This window comes from Equus caballus, chromosome 1 (genome assembly GCF_041296265.1).
Source record: "Equus caballus isolate H_3958 breed thoroughbred chromosome 1, TB-T2T, whole genome shotgun sequence".
NCBI lineage: Eukaryota > Metazoa > Chordata > Mammalia > Perissodactyla > Equidae > Equus > Equus caballus.
The window spans coordinates 85,900,913-85,921,965 of NC_091684.1; the positions used below are offsets into that span (position 1 = coordinate 85,900,913).

Here is a 21,053-nt window from a genome sequence, read left to right on the forward strand (position 1 = left end):
GTTTTATCCTTACAAATGATTCAACATAGTAAGAAGAAAAGTCTCTATATAAGTCTCTCTATATAAGTCTCTCTATATAAGTCTATACATATAAGAGTGGATGTGCAAATGTGCCTTTGAGAAAAACGTTCTGGCATGCTTTAACATCATATGGTCATACAACAGTAGCACAGGAGGAATGGAAGGAAGAGAAACTGGGAATTCAGAAATACACGTAAAACATGCTCACATCATTGCTTTTTGTATTTCTAACAGCAAAGGAAATTCGGTGGAATATATTTACAGGAAATCCAAAATTCTATTTCCTGTCTTACCTTGGAAGATCGGAAGGTAAATGCTGTCGATTTTACATCAGCTTTTTCTTTGTCCATGAGTAGCAGGTTTTTGTCTTCCATGAGACTCAAGTACTTTCCTGTCGTGACATGGCGCAGTCGGAAGGGCTGGCCCCATCTTATGTGGCTTCCACTCCACCTAACAAGAACAGTTAAGACTCGATCCAATGGTATCCACAATCACAGGAGAAATAACAGTTAAAATGTACATGTCAAACAACAAACAAAGGTGCTTTGCATATATTGTCTTATTGAATGTTCTCAAAAACCTTATGATGTTGGTAGTATTAATTTCATTTCACAAATAACAAAACGGTGATTTGGAACGATTAGATAATTTTTAATATTACGCAGCTATTAGTAAGTAGAAGTGAAATTTAACTCAATGCCTTCCAAGTTTAAATGTGATCCATCCACACTGTGCACTATTCCAGGCAAAGATGACTAGGAACTGTGTTCAAAGGTAATCTCTAATCACTAGTAACAGATATAAAAATTATAAGTTTAATGATACTTTAAAATTTACTAGTTAAAAACTTTTGTTGGATTTGCACAGATTTGAAAAATAGCAGTCTTATACTCAATGCCTAATTATGACTAATTGGAACTCATATTTAAAAACTGAAGTATAAGGACTGGCCCAGTGGTGTAGCAGTTAAGTTCACACGTTCCACTTTCACAGCCCAGGGTTCGCCGGTTCAGATCCCAGGTGCAGACCTATGCCGACTCATCAAGCCATGCTGTCGAAGGCATCCCACACAGAAAGGAGAGGAAGATGGGCATGGATGTTAGTTCAGGGCCAGCCTTCCTCAGCAAAAAAATAAAAGAGGAGGATTGGCAGCAGATGTTAGCTCAGAGCTAATCTTCCTCCAAAAAAAAGTAAATAAATAAAAACTGAAGTACATATTTACCTAAAAAAAGTTTATTCCTATGCTTCAAATTTTAATAATGTGGAACAATGATATCATGAAAAACCGATGAGCAAAAAAGACAAACCAAGAAAATGAGAATTCTAAAAAGGTCAAGGGAAAGAAGGAAAGAAAAAGTGCAATTAACAGGAAATATACACCAAGGTTGCAGAAAACAAGATAAAAAGCAAAGTTATGATCATTAAAATCTGCTTTTAAAAATAATGACTTTCAGATTGGGTAGAAAAGGAGAAACAAGATACAGACTATCCTCACCTTGCACAGTACTGTGTTACCTGAAAGTCCTGCACATCGAAACCATCCACTTGCCACTTGCAGAGTGAAAACAAGGTTCCGAGTTGCATGAATTTCAGTTAACGTGGTAACGTACAAAGTGAGGACCACCTCTTATCACTGATAAGAAACATGCTAAAAATCAAGTAATTCAAAAAAAGCTAGAAATAAATGATTGGAAAAGACTCACCATGCATATAAAATCAAAAGGAAATAGTGATGGTAAAGTTGATAACAGATAAATTAGAATCCAAGGCAAAAAGCATAAAGGGGATGCTGTCAGGTATTTTAGAAAGGGAAAAGATATACTCTACAAAGAACGCATGTCATGAAGCTTCACATGTCAATGACAAAGAGAAAATGAAACAAAAGAAACACAAGGATGGTTGTTTAAAAAGACAATTACAGTAGAAGCTTTTGTCACTATGTAATGAGTCAAATAGATACAAGTAAAGATATGGAAGATTTCAATATGATTTTGTTAATGAATAAACTTGTTTTAATATAGATTTATTAAAAACTTTTGTAGTCTACAAATTGAGAATACTTTTTTCAAATTCAGCAATCTTAGGAAACCATAAGTCTGTTTTCTGTAACTATACTGCTGTTTTCCTAACCCTGGTTTTTGACTTCAGATATTAGCATGGAGAATTAACAGTAGAATGATAAAATAATAAATTCATTTTACATGGATTTGTTTATAAAGACAACTAATTTGGACAAGTTCCCCAACTAAGTTAATAACCATGTACCAATAAACACTGATAATAACAAAGTATTATCTTAAAAATGAAATTAAAGTTTGTTTAGCAAAAACAGGATATTAAAGCATTTCTAGTCTGCTAATAAACAAGCTGTATTTATTTCCTCCTTATAAACTTAGGTTTATTCTTTGCAGATGTTATGAAAAACACAATTATTTTTAATATTCATTTCCATTATTTGAAGATTTTGAATATTTTTTCCAAATAATGACTCATCTTAATCATCATAGAAAACAACTTCATTTTCAAAATAGTCCAACATTTTGACCAAATACATACTTTTTACCAGAATTTCTAGAGGGTATTCTGGATACCATGTTCAAATCTATTTAACAGAGCTCATACATACAAGCGCTCATTTCAAATCACTAAGGAGATTCTGTTAGAAATGGAATGAATTTGGCCAGTTATTGGCAAAGCATCGTGAAGTCTAGACACTCTTTCTTTAACTTACAGGCACTCGAATTAGCTGGTCTCATATGCTTATAGCCCAGAGGAGGACAAGCCCAGGAGAATCAAGGGGCAAGATAATAATATTTAGTAAAAGCTGGAAGTAGTAATAGTAATGGAGTTACATAAAGCAATTTCCTACAGTAACATATCAGAAAACTGTTCCCTATTTATTATCTATATTTACTTCAAATTACCTTAAAGAGAACGGGGAGTATTTGCTCACTCTTCATGATATGTCAACCTTTGATTTTGTTTATTTGTAATATAAAAGAAAGTGGAATTTGAAATATTCATAATGCTTATTTTTAATTGCAATGATCATTCCCACTACAGAAACTGACATATATCCTACTCACAATGTTCTAACAACTTCGCATCGGGGTAAAACACAGGAATGTGTTTCCTACTATATTTCACTCCCTAAATTAAAACTTGCTTTATTAAAGTGGTCATGATACTGAAAAACTTTTGACAATGTTAATTTTATTTCTTTAAGTATGCAATATAAAATATATAATTATTTGGCTACATAAATTATAACAAATATATAGTTTGGGGCCTCATTGGTGGGAAAAAACAGAGTATCCAAAATATTATAATATAAATATTGACCTTTGGAAATAAAGTTCTGTTATAAACATAGCAGGATCTTGGACTATCATTTCCTAAGCATACAGAAAAATTAGTAAATATGTGGCCACTGCATATAGTAAAATATGTAAATTAAATGCAGTCTAATTTGTACAATTACAATGCAGCCAAAGTAGTTAAAAGATTCAGCAGAATCTGGAATAAAAAAAGAACTTTAAAATAATTGTATTCATTATACATGAACCTCCTGATTTCCTACTGTAGACAGGAAGGTAGAAATGGTATAAATCAAGGGCCACAGAGTAGACTAAAAACACCTCTCTTTACTCTTTTAAACGGTTGAAAAACCACCTGCCCTGTCTTTTGCTGTCAAGTTCCCTTTGGTGTCATCTGGATTCTGGGAGGCAAACATCATAACCACAAATCATAGTACTCTTAGTAACATGCCCCTTTCAACTCTGGTGACGGTGAGACCAGGCCCTTTCTATATACCAGTCATCCAAATTCAAAGTCAAAACAAACTCCACACTTTCTATTTCAAACTTCAAACATCAGGCAACAGTAGAGAAACAGAATCAAGATAACACAGTCTTAGGTGTGCACAGAAAGGTGTGGAGAACAATCCGGATTGATGCAATTACAGTTCCTCTACAATATTGCTGACAATAGAAACGAAGCCCTGTCAGGTTTTCCGAAGCTCTCATCCCTCCTCTTTTTTTTTTTTTTAATCTATAAATTGAGACAGATTTAGGGGCTCATTTGCTAAAAAAAAAAAATCTATTTCTTTAAGCACACAATCCTGAAGGGTAGGCATGCCTATAAATCTGAAGACACATCTGGAATCTGTTTTATAAAGGTAACAATACTTCCCTAAATTTCACTTTTATTCACTACTTCTTTTCTCTAATTAAGCTGTCTTTTTATAACACACAAGGTAAAGGAAATATATGTACATATTTAAAGCCCTTTTCCCTAAATTCTCTGCCTAAATAATGAAGCACATAAAAGCTGTTTTCCTTCTTTTGCTTTAAAAGCTTGCCACTTCTTTCTCCATTTCATTAAGAGATGCATTTCTCATAAAATTTTACTTTCAAGTTCAATATTTATCAAGAGTTTTAGTATTTAGGTGAATTTAATCAACTATGTACTTATATGGAAGAAGTTTAATATTTTCAATTAACTAATATTTAACAAGGTTAGCATAGAAGAACTTTATAAAATTACAGATTTACTATCATAGGAAATATAAAAAATCACTTTAATTTACATACTTTTTTTTTAAAAGATTGGCACCTGGGCTAACAACGGTTGCCAATCTTTTTTTTTTTTTTTCTGCTTTATCTCCCCAAACCCCCCCTGTACACAGTTGTACATCTTAGCTGCAGGTCCTTCTAGCTGTGGGATGTGGGATGCCACCTCAACGTGGCCTGACGAGCAGTGCCATGTCCACGGCCAGGATTCGAACCCTGGGCCGCCGCAGTGGAGGGCGCGAACTTAACTACTCGGCCACAGAGCCAGCCCCTACATACATATTTTTGTTGCATAGGAGTATGATAGAGTGAGCAGTAAAAGTCCTTTGATCCTAAAAAATATGATTGGGATAAAATTCTGTCATGGGAGACTAACAGAATACGATTTCAACAAGAAAACGGAATATGCAACTTTTGCTGTTAAAGAAGACCACATTCAAGTACTTTTAAATAAACAAAGATGGTTAGTAAATCAGTGCCATACTTAGGGTCAATGGGATACTTTTAAAAGAGTGGCATAACCACTTTACTTTAAAATATCACTACTTATAATACGCTAAGTCACATTCTATGCATCTCTTTAAACTGATAATGAAAAAATTGCTATGTCAAACCTTAAAATGTTCAAGGATATACAAAGTTTTTCAAAATTATTATATAAGATACATAAGCAAAAACAACTGAAGATCGCTAAACTATTTTAATCATCATTAGATAAGCATTAATCTCAAAATATTAGATCTACAAAGATAACCATTTTATACTAAGATAGTTCCTTATTCCGATCCATGGAGTCTATAATCCTACATCAATAATTTCTTTAAAGCACAATATAATAGGGAACAAATACATGGAAAACTTATTGCTTCTTAGGTAAAGGATTAAACCTTCCAATAATTTCTTTTTAAAAATCTGATATTTTCATTCTATTTAAAATAGTTCAAAATGATAACTTTATCATCAATACTGCATTTATTTAAAGAACTAAAAGTCAATCTCTAGACAGCTTTCTGAATCATCAAAACATATATACATATAAATATATATATATTCTTATTTCTATAATGAATACCCATGACTCTGTATTGCAATCCAGATTTCTTACTGGGTTTTTAAAGTTTTTGTAAGTACAGATAGTGACTGCCAATGACAACCCTTATACTCTCGTTCATGTTCAAGTTTCCTGTGTACAAGTGCCTTTAGAAGATTAAATCCAGAGTCTGTGTAGGGGCATTAGCCAGCGTGTCCCTTTAAAAACTATGTGTCCTTGAGGCTCCTTGTCTGGGCTAAGAGCCAGCACTCACCATGATAACAGTCCTGGGCTGGGCCAACCCAGCTGGTTTCTCATGGGAGAGTTAGCGCAAAGACCCTCATGTTCTAAGGGAACAAGGAGGCCCTCCCGGGGAAGGGAAGGGGGTTCTGCTCCTTGAAATGCAGGTCCTACAGGGACAGTCCCCCTTGGCAAGCACGCAGCCTTTGTTCCTTTGCCTACGTAAGCAAGCTTCTCTTGGGGTGGTAGCTGGTGCACATTGCCTGTCATCCAGTCGGCCACCACTGGCCCTTCCCTGTATGTAACTCCCAATAAACCCTTATGACTCATTCACTGTCTCTGGGTCTTTTATTTGGTCTGTTGACAACCTAGCCCACACTGCTCACGTAGATGGGCCTGTGGCAGAACGGTCTGTTAGACCTGAAATGTGTGACAGGCTTGCAAACAATCTGTCCTGTGTCCAAACCTTACATCACTCTGTCCCAGTACACCTTCTGCCAGGAGATGCACAGACTGGGATGAGACGATGCCACAAAAACAAACGAGGTCAAAGACAAAAGCAGATTATATAAAATTATCGCTTACCACCTGGTGAATTTAGGCTAATGAAAGATAAATGAAACAAATAGAAAGGAAAAGATGAGAGAATCTCTCCACCACTTCCTCAGTGTTTCATTTGCTTGTTCACTGTAGTCGTTAGCAAGTCAAGAGCACTAGAAGCATTTTGTACACTTGGCGCATTAGTCTGTATTTATAAATTCTACTTACGCAACTCTTAGCGTCTCTAGTCTCCACAGGGAACGTGCATGAACAGATACAGCACCACCTTCATAATGAACAGTTCTGTTAAAACAACAAAAAAAACCAATTTTAACGTGTTTCATTCTTGGACTCAATTTTTCAAGCCAATTAAAAGAGAAAAGCAATTGAAAGCCTCTGGATAAACTTGTTAAAGTCATACTTTTTGGAAGGAGACAATATAGCTGGAAATAAAAATAATCAAAATAACAATAATGGTGATCAACATAAGTTTGCCCTGAATAAACATCTGACTTTTAAACATATTCTCCCATTATTTTCTCCCTCTAATCCCATTCGTTCCTTCTCCTTCTCCCTCTCCCCCACCCATCTCTTAACTTAGGTCCATAAAAGTACTCAGCTAAGACTTTAGATGTAGTTTAATATATTATTATTTCAACATACGCATATAATTACTTGCAGTTCTAAATTCTATTCTAGATATTTAAAACATTTTAAAGAAATGTGAGAACACATTAATTTTAATGTTTTAATATAACAATCTGCAAAATGATAAAAGATAGAAAAGTATGAATATCACCAAGAATATAAATATCAACAAAAAAGTCACACACTCACACAAAAAGAAATTTCTTTGGGTGTACATCATACATACCCAAATTCAAAAGCTCTCATAACAATTTGTCAATATGCCAGACATGAGGTGAAGGAATTTATATACATTGTCCAAATTCGTCTCTGCATCCACTCCTCGAGATTGCTTTAAGGAAACCAAAGCTTATGCACACACCATTTCTTTCCCAAGTACTCACCATCTCTCCACTCTGTGGGATCTCTTTCATCATTCAAACACATATAACCCTGTCCTGTCTTAAATATAATAACATGTCTGACCTGTTTTCCTCTCCTGCCCTCCACTTCTCTGCTTCATTATCACCTCCTCTCAGTTCTCAGTGACTCCAATCTTACTCAGACCCACTTCTCCACTGAAACAGATGTTACAAAGGCCGTGAAATGACCTTCATGTTCCCAAATCCAATGGAAATTTTTTTTTTTTAACACTGTGGAAACTCCTACTGTCTTGACAGTTTTTCTAACACTGTTCTCACCTGCTTTTCCTCTTCCCTTCTTAGATATTCCTTCTCAGTCTATTTTTATTGTGGAACTTTTCAAATACACATAAAAGTAGATATTATAATAAACCCCCATACACCCAGCACACAGCTTCAAAAATGACCAACACACGGCCAATCTTGTTTTACCTATAATCTCAAGTTACCCTTCCACATACAACCCTAAAACCCTAGAGTATATACGTATAATTAGTTTTTATGACATATCCAGTCAGTGTTCTAATTTTCCCAATTGTCCCCAAAATGTCTTTTTTTTGGATGTCTTTTCACATCAAGATCCAAGCAAGACACACAAACTGGTTAGGTGTCATGAATTTCTCTTATTCTAGAACAGATCCCCCTTCCTCTCTTCTTTGTCCTTGCCATTTACTTGTTGAAAAAAACCCGTATCATTTGTCCTGGAGTACATTCTACATTCTGGACTTTGCTGATGATATCCTCCCCGGGCTTTTTGAAACATGTACCTCTAAACTGGTAGTTAGATCTAGAAACCTACAAGCTTGTTTAGGCAGGTTCAAGTTTGATTCATGATCATTTCAGAATTTGTTGCTTTGTACTTCCTATTACATCACATCAGGAGGTAATGATGACTACTGTCTACCTTTTTATGTTTAAATCGATCAGTAGGTTCAAGATCATCCTGATCCATTCACTACAACCTAAGGGTTTTAGGTGCATCAACGACCACTGTCCACAGCAGTGATCTTCCATTGTGGCTGTGGATATAATCATGCCATAAGCTTTTAAAAATCTTGATGCTATGTCTTCACCAATGACCAATTAAACCAAATCTGGAGTCAGGATTTTTAAAAGCTCTTGAGCTGGTTGCAATGGGCAGCCAAGGTTTGTAAACCATGGTCCAGATCAGTTTCTACACAGCAGCAGTGCTGACATTTTGGGCTGGACAATTCTTTGCTGTGGGTGGCTGTGCTGTGCATTGCAGGATGTTCACTGCATCCCTGGCCTCTACCAAGTAAATGCCAGCAGTAGCTGTCCCCCTCCCCCTGCCCTAGTTGTGAGAATCAAATATGTTTCTGGGTATTACCAAATGTCTTCTGGGGGGCAAAATCACCCCTAATGTTAAGCCGCCGATATAGATCAGTGGCTGTCAATCTTTAGTGAGTATTAGAGTCACCTTGCAGGCTTGTTAAAATACAGATTGCTGGGCCTCACCCCCAGAGTTTCCAATTTCGTAGATCTGGGGTGGGACCCAAGAATTTGTATTTCTAACAAGGTCTAGGGTGATGTTGACACAGCTGGTCCACATTCTGAGAACCACAGACTAGAACCATTATCTCATTAGGTCAGTAACTCTTGGCCTTGGTTTGTATATTAGAATCACCTGGAAAGCTTTAAAAACTTCAAGGCACAGACAATTCTCAGACCAGTTAAATCAGAATCTCTGGGTATATACTTGAAAAATAATGAATGACAAAATACAGATGTAATGTGTGTGTGTATGTATGTGCATGTGTATATACATACATATATATACACACATACATATATATATATAGATACACACAAATACAGATTTTTTAAATCAATCAAACCTTTAACAAAGATCTTGTACTTGGCCATAAAGAAAATTTTATCAGATTTTTTGTAAAAGTAAAGCTATTTACTCATAACATTTTCTGATCATAACCAATAAAATGTGGAAATACTAAAAAGATGAAAAAAATTAACAACTTGGAAAATTTTAAAACTCTCCTAAATAATTCATCACAGGTCAAAAAGGAAACAGAAATTATATACTATTAGAATGTAACGAAGAGAACACTTCATAACAAATCTACAATTTACAGGTAAACTTCGAAAAGTTTTAGCCTGCAATTCCTTAATTATTAAAGAAGAAATAATGAAAACGAAGGAACTAAAGAGTTGTCTAAAGAAATTAAACAGAGAACACAATAAGCCAAGAGAAAATAAAAAGAGGAAGCGATTCCATGACGTGTTGTTAAGTCAGATAATAAGATGCAGGAATGTAAATAATATACATTTTCTGTACAACAATAAATCATTATAAATCTATTATATATGTAGGTACGTAGGGATGTATACACGCAGAAATATCTGTATGAGCATGAAGAAAGTGGCTGAATAATGAACTTCAAGCTATTAACATTAATCGTATAAGAAAAGGCATTTAGGAATTAATCTTAAAAATAAAATAAAATGGATTCTAAGATACAAATAGTATGTTTATGCAAAATTATATATACTATACATAATGAACGATATGAAGAATTACCATTCAAATATTTCACTCTCTTTCAGAACGTTTCCATTATTGATTGAATTCAACAATGAGCTTTTATTATTTATATAAGTAGAACTCTAATGATCTTTTTAATTTAGGGGGAAACTAATATTTAAAAACACAAATATAAACTCAAAAGGAAAGCTGGATCCTCCTTCCTACCTGAAATACTTTTAGCTTTATCTGGGTGACTTTCTTGAATATTTGTCTCCTGAAGGGACTTTGGCTTTTAATTATTTCTCTTTATTTTTTTTAAATGCTTCACTGGCAGCTGTAGAGAATCTGATGACTGCTTACAATGCTTTGTTGCCAACTGCGGAATCTTTGCTGTTATACGGAATTTCCCCATATAAGTACAAGGCCTGTGCAGAACATCAGTGGTTGTCTAATCAAGTCTTCACGGGCTATTTCAGTCTGAAAATTGGCATCACAATAACAAGATGCTAAATAGAATAAGGATCTCAGTCCGTTGCAAACAACACTACGGGCAATCAAACTTATTTAGAAGTTGGTCCACCTGGAGAAGCACACCTGTTCTAAGAAGGGATGGTCCCTTTTCCCTGCCTTGTTTCTCAAGTATCAAATCAGAGTCCAGGAAAACAATTGTTTTAAAGACCAACAATTTATCAAATGGTATTAGCGACCATATTGAAACTCTTACAACTAAATGATGATCTTCATAGCAAGCGCCCTTACCAACAGCAAGACCGAGAAGGTAGAAAGATTCTCTGAGAAGTTAAGCAGACCCATAGCAATAGCACCTTTTGAGCTAATCATCACAGGAGATTTCAGGGCGAATGGCAGCAGTGATGTCAAATTCAAATGGATATGAAAACACAAAAGCACTTGTGTAGCTCTCTGCGCAATGAAGACTGTTTTTGCAATGAACCAAAACAACGTCACAGCTAATGAGAAAAAGGAAAGGGGTTAAAATAACGGGACACTGATATTATTCGTAACAGATTTTTTTTAGACTCTTTCACCTCATAAAGCAGAAAAACTCAGTCCCTATAATTTCACTGAGCAGGAATTTGTTAAATATGTACATCTAAGAACCAACAGCATGTGCCTTATTCAACAGTACTGGGGAAAATCCCAGGCTTTACACTGTAAGCTATGTCTACACAACACATTATCCCCCAATATAACACACTTCATTAAGAACTCATATTTCAGGCTGATCACACAAAATTGCCTGAAGAGGCCCTTTAAGGTTATTCTTTTAATAAATACAAATTCTTCCTATTATGTCATCAATTCCACTTATATAAAGTATTATAATACTGTCCACTGAAATAAAAGTAGTGAGCTATTTTGTATTTTGGGTTATAAAATACCAAGTCTTATCTCAATTGTCAAACTACTTATTTCTCAGTAAAAAGTAGGCAGTTTGACAGACAGGATAGTTCATCTTCAGAATCTGAGACCCAGAGAAAACTGGTCTTCACATACTAATAAAAGCACAAGTCCTTACAAGCTCTTCACAGCCTGACAGTCTGGCATATATTTATAAGAAAATTTAACGGATACACAATTCCAATTAGAAGACTTATGCGCAGAATCATAAAACAAATTATTAATAAAAGATTCAACATTGTAAAGAGAATGCTCCCCCCTGTAATGAAACTACTTTCTTTCATCGTGAGCACTGCCATAGAGCTCCGTCACTCGATGGCACCACAGCTCACATTTTTGCCCCAGGAAGTTAATAAATAACTCCCACATTTGACTGTTATTAACTTTCTGAAGATGTCACTTCTGTGTATGAATTCGCGCAAAGTTGCTTAACTCCTTTGTGCCTCATTTCTTCCTATGTCAAATGAAGCTAATTGTCACTTGGTTACTGTGAAGAAGAAAAGGATGATAGAGCCCGTGCAAAAAACGTGGAAGAGTCCTTGCACAGCAAATAGTAGCTCTGGGGACATGGAGGAGGAGGCAGAGGAGGTGTTATGATCAATGTTTCCATAGAGGGAGTTAAGGACTCCATATTGTTTGTTGAATTGAACTGACAATAGTATCACATGCCTGTTTATATTCAAAGGTATATTAAGCCCTAATTATAAAATTGCTTGCACAACATAAGTAGGAAAGCCATACCTCAAACCACCTCCTTGCTAGCCTCTCCCTACAATACAATGGCCGGATTCTGGAATTCCTTTTCAGCCATGATCTACATACTTCTCTTGCTTCCAGCAGTTCTATGTATCAAATAACGTGATTCACATACAAACCCATATGACTTTTTTTGGCATCTGCTGTAATACATTTTGCAAGTAAAAGGACACTATAGAAAATGTGAGCTCTGAAAACAATGTATACATTATACGAATTAAAAAGATATTTCTTTTCCTAACCACCTGCTCCCTCTTGCAAAAAGTCTACTTCTGAAGTCACCTTTGTCACACTACCTTTGGCTCTCAGCACAGGATTGCTGCGTGTCTCCAGGACAGTGGGGACTGACAGCCCATACAAGACTTTCAGTGCCACCACGAAAGGGGGTCTGCAGCAGAGCCTGGCAAGCTTTTCTGTAAAGGGCTGGAGAGTAAAAACTTTAGGTTGCATGGGCCTTACAGTTTCTGTTACACTATTCAATTCTTTTTAAAAAAAGTGCATGTCTATGTTCCAATAAAACTTTTTATATATATATATATATAATTATATAGAAAGAGTTTACTATAAGGAGCTGGCTCATGCAATTAAGGAGACTGACAAGTCCCAAGATCTGTAGTTGGCAAGCTGGAGACCCAGGAGATCTGATGGTGTAAGTTCCATGCAAGTCCAAAGGCCTGAGAACCAGGAGAGCCAATGGTGTAGTTCTAGTCCGAAACGTGACAGGTTCAAGACCCAAGAGGAGCTCATGTTTCAGTTTCAGTCCAAAAGCAAGAAATAACTGACATCTCAGCTCAAAACCAGTCAGGCAGGAGGAGTTCCCTCTGATTCATGGAGGAGTCAGCCTTTTTGTTCTATTCAGGCCTTTAACTGATTAGATGAGGCCCACCCTCATTAGGGAAAGCAATCTGCTTTACTCAGTCTATTGATTTAAAGGTTAAACTCATCCTAAAACGTCCTCACAGAAACACCAAGAATAATGTCTGATCAAATATCTGGGCATGCTGTGGCCCAGAGAAGTTGACACAGAAAATTAAATATCACAATAAATAACTGAGAGAAAATTTAACTTATTTATCTTGAATGATGTTTCTAAATCTGGAATCAATATCCACATTGTGAGTAATTCCTTGTTTTTCTTCCCAGGGTAATTACAGATAAATTCACAGTGTTTCAGAGCTCCTGGCTCATCTCAAAACTCTTCAGTTTGATCAGTGAAGTATGAACAACAGAACTGTCATATATGTGAATTACAAAAAGAACAATTACAGCATTTTCAATCTACTTTTGTTTTTTCAACATAAGGAAACCCTAAAGAACTTAGCATATTATTTTAACACTAAATTGCTTATGGAGTCAATTATTACTGCAGTCCCACAGACACCATTTTTTTCCTCCAAATGAACTTACTTGCTTTTTCTATTTTTTTTTTGTTTTGACACTTACCAAACGACTTTAAAGGAATGAGGATAAAAGATGCTGCTCTTAGAGTTCTCTTTTTTGAACACATTCTGGTTTCATTTTTGTCCAGAGAGAGACTAGAGTGTGTGACAAGTGCTCAACAACAGAAGTGGGAACAACAATAATAAGAGGAAATTTAATCAGTCACGTCAAATTTTGATAATGAATCAATTATACAAGTTAAAAATAGAGAAGAGTGGTTTACCAGCCTCTGAAGATTGCCCTACCAATTAAAATGCTTATGACATGTTTATGCAGAATTCAGTAGGGCCAAAAAAAAAAAAAAAGGAAAAAGCCACAGCAATGAATTTTAGTTACTGCAAAGATACAAAAAATAGTATCAGAATTCTTCATTTTTCCAAATTTAATGTTCAATGGATAAATTATGGGCCACAGAATTAAATTCTCTTTTGAAAAATGTTTTTTTAATCTTAATGAAATAGATTATAAAAGTTATAATTGGTATCCATATGAACTACCACTATTTTTTTTATCAAAAGAAATGTACTGTTTGAGTATAAATATATAGCAGAAGTTATTACTTTTATCCTTTTGTATATATAAATTCATTAATTTAAAATATCATTCAACATTCATAAAATCCATCACAGCAACAGACTAAGGAAGAAAAACCACAGGATCATATCAATAAACACAAAATGCATTTGACAAAATCTGGCATCCATTCATGATAAAAACTCAGTAAACTAGGAATAGTGGGGAACTTCCTCAATTTGTTAAAGATTATCTACAGTTAACATCATATACCATGGCAAGAAATTAGACACTTTCCCCCTAAGATCAGGAAAAAGGCAAGGATGACCCCTTTCAACATTGTAATAGAAGTCCTAGCTAATGCAATAACACAAGAAAAGGAAATACAAGGTATGCAGGTTGAGAAGGAAGAAATAAAACTGTCTTTGTTCACAAATAACATGATTGACTATGTAGAAAGTCCCAAAGAATCAAACACCACCACAACAAAAACTCCTGAAATTAAGAAGCAATTATAAGAAGGTTACAAGGTACAAGACTAATACACAAAGTCAATTGCTTACTTATATACCAGTGATGAACAGGAATTTGAAATTAAAAACACATTTATAGTACCACCAAAAAGAAAGAAAAGAAATTCTCAGGCATATATCTAAGAAAATATGTACAAGATCTACATGAGGAAAAACCACAAAAGTCTGATGAAAGAAATCAAAGAACATCTAAATAAATGAAGAGATATTCCACAAACATGGACAGGAAGACAATACTGTCAATATGTCAGTTCTTCCCAACTTGATCCATATATTCAACTCAATCCCAATCAATATCCCAGGAAGTTAATCCGTTATTGACAAAGTGATTCTAAACTTTATACAGAAAGGCAAAAGGTCAAGAATAGCCAACACAATATTATAGGAGAACAAAGTTGGAGGACTGACACTACTCGACTACGGGACTTACTACAAAGCTACAGTAGTGAAGACATTGTGGTGCTGGTGAAAGAACAAATAGATCAATGGAAGAGAACAGAGAGCCCAGAAACAGACTCATACAAATACAGTCAATCGACCGTGGACAGAGGAGCAAAAGTAATTCACTGGAAAAAGGATAGTCTTGAATAGGTGGAGTACAGGGGATTTTTAGGGCAGCAAAACCACTCTTTATGATACTATGAGGGTGGATATACATCATTATACATTTATCAAAACCATATAATATACAACACTCAAAGTGAACCTAAAAAAAACTATGGTCTTCAATTAATACTAATGTGTCCATATTGGCTCATCAATTGTCACAGAAGTATCACACTATCATACTAACTCAAGGTGTTAATAATCGGGAAATTGTAGGGGAAGGAGGGTGAAGGCTATGTGGGAAGTATCTGCATTTTCTGCTCAATTTTTTCAAAGTAAACCTAAAACTTCTCCAAAAATGAAGTCTACTAACTTCTTTTTTCCTGAGGAAGATTCACCCTGAGCCAACCTCTGTTGCCAATCTTCCTCTATTTTGTACGTGAGCTGCTGCCACAGCATGGCCACTGACACACAAGTGGTGTAGGTCCACACCCAGGAATCAAACACAGGTCGCCGAACCAGAGCACACTGAACTTAACCATTAGGCCACTGGGCCTAGTCCTATTAATTTCTTTAAAAATCATTAAATAGCCCCAAGCTCAACAAATATTAATCTATTAGGCATAAATATATTAGGAAAATATTAGGAGGAAAAAGAAGAGAATGGTTGTAAAATTTAGCCCTTTTATGCTTTTCTTTCTCCAGAATGACAAAATAATACCAAGCTATCTCAAATAACTTTTGGGGCTTCTCTTTACAAAAGAAGGATGAAAGGATGAAAATTTGTATGTGTACATATTATAAAATTAAATAATATTAAGAACTATTATCTTTCTATTCTTTTATACAAATAAAAGCAAATTAGAAGCACAATTATATTTAGTGGGAAAAAAACACTAATTACTTATCCTTCATACTCAAGGCACTTGGTTATAGATTTTAGAAGAAAGAAGAGATCAAGTTTCTAGCATTCACGAATGTACAGTTTGATGTGGTAAGACACAAAGCGAAACCAAAAAATAGGCTATGTGGTAGTGTGGTAAAACTACTATAAAAGGGAAAGAAGGAAGGGAGGGAGGGAGGAAGGAAGGCAGAAAAGAAGGAAGGAAGGGAGGAAGGGAGGGAGGGAGGGGCAGAGTAAAGAGAATAATTATTGGGAAAAGCTCTGGAAAGGTTTCATGAGGGAGACGATACTTGGGCTCACTCTGGATGCCAAGTAGGAATTCAACAGGCAAGGAAAGGAGCAAGGGTATTTCAGATAACGTGGCAGAGAGAGTGAGAAAGCACGTACAATTTTGAAATCGTACTCCCTGTTTAAAGTGCAAGAATAGCCCTGAACGGCTGACAAAGGGGGTGAAGAGATCAAGGAAAAGAGAAAGTGAAGGAAGATTCCTCACCTGCTTTCCTGAACGAGAATCACACAAAGCCTTCAACCCCGTGGTAAGGCATCTGGATAGGAACCGAGAGCAACGAAGGCATCAAACCATAGTAAACAGGAAAACTGCACACTTAAAAGTGAAGGAAGTCCAACAGGAAAGAAGTCTCAGCTATAAAATCAATAGGACTTAAAGGCCAAGGCTTTAGTTTATTGATTAAAAAGGAAGGCAAAAGCAAAGTTTTAAGCACAGTAGACTGGTATGCACAACCAAGTTATGGACTCTAAGAGGGAAAACATCTCTGAAGAATTACACAAGGTTGAAACATTCGAATTGCAGCCCCAAACGAAATTCAGGCAGCGATATCCAGTAAGGACCTGAACATTTATGACAGAGGTTCAGGAGAATGAGTACGTGGCAAAAACATTGGACTTGACAGTAATTCTCATGAAGGTCACGGTCAAAGCCATAAGAGAGAGAGAAAAGAAAAGAATGAAGACACTGAGTTTTAAAGGCACGTGCATCTATGGATGAATTTGAGGCGAGCACTGCATTTGACGCAGCTAATCACTCCCTCCCCTGAAAATCTTCTCTCGCTGAGATTCTAGACTACTCTTTCCACGTGCTCCTCTGACATCACTGGCTGTTGCTCCTCAGTACTCTTTGCTGATCCCTCCAACACAGGATCAGTCTTTTTCTTTCCCATATATCCTCATTCCTGAGGTGATATCATCCAGGATTTCTCAGTTTCCTGTTACTGTCCACCTCCCACCCATTTATTACCCCACAGGCTGTAGGCTGGAAGTCTGGGCACAGCATAGCTGTGTTCTCTGCTCAGGGTCCCACAGGCTGAAACCAAAATGTTAGTTGGGGCTGTGTTCTTGCCTGGAGCTCAAGGTCTTCAGCTAAGCTCATTGGTGACCGGTAGAGTTCAGTTCCTTACAGTTGTATGACCAATGTCCCCATTTTCTTGCCAGCTGCCTGATGGGGACTGCTTTTAGCAACTAGAGGCTGCCCTCAGATTGCCACATGGCCCCCTCCACAGACCCTCTCACAACACAGCAGGTTACTTCTTCAAGGCTGGCAGGAGAATCTCTTTCACACTTTGAATCTCTGACCTCAGGAAGGGCTCAGTCTCTTTTATGAAAGGCTCACCTGATTAGGTCAGGCCCACCCAGGAAAATCTCCATTTTGATTAAATCAAAGTCAACTGATTGGGAACCTTAGTTACATTTTCAATCTTTTCAGCTTTGTCATATAATGTAACCTAATCATGGGAGTGAAGTCCACCCTATTCACAGTCCCACACCACAAAAAGGGAGGTGATTATACACAGCATGTACAGCAGGGGGCGGGGATCTTGTGGGCCACCTCAGAATTCATTCTTCTGCTATTTGTCCTACTCCTTCTAAACTTTCCTGCTTTCTTTTGGATTAAGTATTTTATTATTATCATTATTATTAGTAGTATTCTGGTTTCTCCTTAAAGTTTACATGTTTTTACTACATTTTCAGTGATTACTCAAAAGATTACAACGTGTTCTTAACTTATGAAAATACAATCTAATTAGTCATTTTACCACTTCCAAGACAATACAAGAACCACCATTCAGTTCTATTTACTCTCCTCCAGACTCATGTGCTACTCTGCTCCCTCTCAGTCTCTGAGAATGCCTGAAAAAAATTTGAGGTGACTATAGACTCACACACATAGTAGGTAATAATACAGAAAGATCCCTTGAACATTCTGTCTAGTTTCCCTTGATACTATGAAAACTACAGTATAATAATTTTTCAATGAAGATACTGACTTTGACACAACTTCTTGATCTTAGATTTCTCTGGTTCTGCTTACTTTCGTGTGTGTGTGTGTGTGTGTGTGTATTAAATTCTGTACTATTTTACCATTTGTGTAACTTCCTGGATCTCTACCATTGGGAAGGTCCTGTACCACAAAGATCCCTCACGTTGCCCTTTTACAACCACACCTACCTCCCTCTCACACCCCTCTCCTGCTTCCCTAACCCTGGACAAGCACTAATCTGTCCCCTATCTCTAAAACTTTATCATTTCAAAAATGTTATAAAAATACAATCATACAGTATGTAACCTTCTAGGATTTACATTTTTCACACAACATAACTTCTTGGAGATTGATCCAAGTTGTTGTATGTATCAACAGGCCATTCCTTTTTAGTGCTGAGTAATATTCCATGCTATGGCTGTCCTACAGGTTGTTTAACATTCACTTGTTGAAGGACACCTGCACTGATTCCTGTCTTTGGCTATTACAAATAAAGCTGCTTTACACTAAATATCTGTGTATAGGTGTTTGTGTGAGCACAGTTTTCATTTCTTTGATTTCATTTATACACCAGGAGTGCAATGGATAGGTCATACAGTAGTGCATGTTTAGTCTTTAAGGCAACTGCCAAAATGTTTTCCAGAGTGGCTGTACCATTTTACAAGCAGTTTATGAGTGATCTAGCTTCTCTGCATCCTCACCAGCACTTGGTTATCCACATTGCTTTTGTTTTAGCCATTCTGATAAGAGTGTAGTGACAGTTCCCCACGGTCTTAATTTACATTTCCATAATGGCTAATGATGCTGAACATCCTTACATGTGCTCACCTGCAATCTGCAGGTCCTCCTGGTGAAACAGCTGCTCGTGCCTTTTGTCCATTTTCTAATTAGATTGTTTGTTTTTTACTGTTGAGCTTTGAGAGTTCTTGACATATTTTTAGATACTATTCCTTTGTTGGACATGTGGTTTGCAAATACTTTCTGCCAGTCTGTATCTTGTCTTTTCATCCTCTGTACATGGACTTTTACAGAACAAAAGCTTCTCATTTTAATGAGGTCCAGCTTATCAATGTTTTCTTTTTATGGACATGCTTTTGAAGTCAAGTTTTAAAACTTCATGATCTCAAAGATTTTTTTCAAAAGGTTTTCTAGCCTCGTGCTTTACATTTATGTCCATGATCAATTATTTGAATTAGTTTTTGTATAAAGTGTAAGGGTTAGGTGGAGGTTCATTTCTTTTTCCTATGGGTGTCCATTTGCTCCATGCGAAAGTCTTTTTTTTTTTTTTAAAGATTTTATCTTTTTCCTTTTTCTCCCCAAAGTCCCCCGGTACATAGTCGTATATTCTTAGTTGTGGGTCCTTCTAGTTGTGGCATGTGGGACGCTGCCCCAGTGTGGCTCAATGAGTGGTGCCATATCCATGCCCAGGATTCGAACCAACAAAACACTGGGCTGCCTACAGCGGAGCACGCAAACTTAACCACTCGGCCGTGGGGCCAGCCCCATGAAAGTCTTTTAAGTCTGAAGAAAATTCCTTTTCTTCTTTTCTGTCAGAGGCACTCTCTCTCTCCCGTCTGTCCAAGACAAAAAGCATAACAACCTCCTTGGACCTAGTCTTTCAGGAATAAAAGTCAGGATGGGCAGTGCCTTGTAGAAACCCTGAGTTTTCTGCCAAGTCTCAGACCTCCCCTGAGGTGAGAAAGCACAGGGACTGATAACCGCTTGAAGGTGGAATAACACGGAAAATACTGGGCGAAAACATAAATTAAGGTCACAAAAATTACCCCACAGGCAGAATTTTGCATGTTGCCAAGCATGGGAATTGTCTAAGAAAAATCAATAACATACATCAGATTGTCAAAAATATCCACATCCCCACCCCCAATTTCAAAGAAAATCACTATGTTCAAGGTTCAGATTCCTGCTATGGGAATAGGAACGCTTCCCTGTCGAGTGACTTGAAGTCAGGCGCCTCCAACAGACAATGCTCTTAGCCAACTGTTTTGGGACTCATGGGCCTCAAAACAGTTTTCTGCTCCCTCAGGTTGGTATGCTGACTTAGTAAGACGGCTTTCTTCCTATCCTTGAATTGCAAGCAGATAACAATCATTCAGGAGTCACCAAACTAATACAAATGGGGGACCTCAAACCCTTCGGAGTTAGCCAGAGTGGTTCTCAATGCAGGCATCCCATTGTTCTCCTGAAACAACCTAGAACGAAATGTGTGACTTTTATTTTCTCCATTTATTTCCTTCACGAATACAAAATAACGAACATTTGTGTGCAGATTCCAATATACACATCACTATGTAAAAGATACACAAGAATAAATGACACAGCCCCGGCTGAAAACTGAACAGAAGACGTAAACACGCTCACCAATGAAGATAACACATGGTGGGATGTGGGAAGTGCCATTTGTGCGGGGCAGTTAAAGACAGTCCTTCCACCAACATGGCCTCAACCAGATTACATTCAGCTGTGTTAATGTAGCACCAGACTCCAGACGGCGAAGGGGGGAATGGTAAGATGTGTTTTCTACAATCCAATTCTTAAAAAGATTGTGACTGGCCTCTCCCAGATCAACATTCACTTCCTCCTGATCATAACGTTGCTGAGGTTTTAACAGAGTGTGAGTTCCTTCAAGACAGGGGCTGGCTCGCATTCATTTTTCAAACCCAGCACACACCAAAATGCCTAGAATACACAAGTT

At 36.7% G+C, this 21,053-nt stretch overlaps 1 protein-coding gene across 1 annotated transcript in view; it reads right to left on the reverse strand.

Moving 5' to 3' along the window:
* RYR2 (ryanodine receptor 2) overlaps positions 1 to 21,053 on the reverse strand; it is a 682,530-nt gene that overhangs the window by 359,407 nt on the left and 302,070 nt on the right. Inside the window, exons 11-12 of the mRNA XM_070228795.1 lie at positions 6,631 to 6,705; positions 315 to 471 (exon numbers count right to left, since the gene is read on the reverse strand). Of these exons, the coding sequence (XP_070084896.1) occupies positions 315 to 471; positions 6,631 to 6,705 (232 nt within the window). The remainder of the gene's footprint in view (positions 1 to 314; positions 472 to 6,630; positions 6,706 to 21,053) is intronic.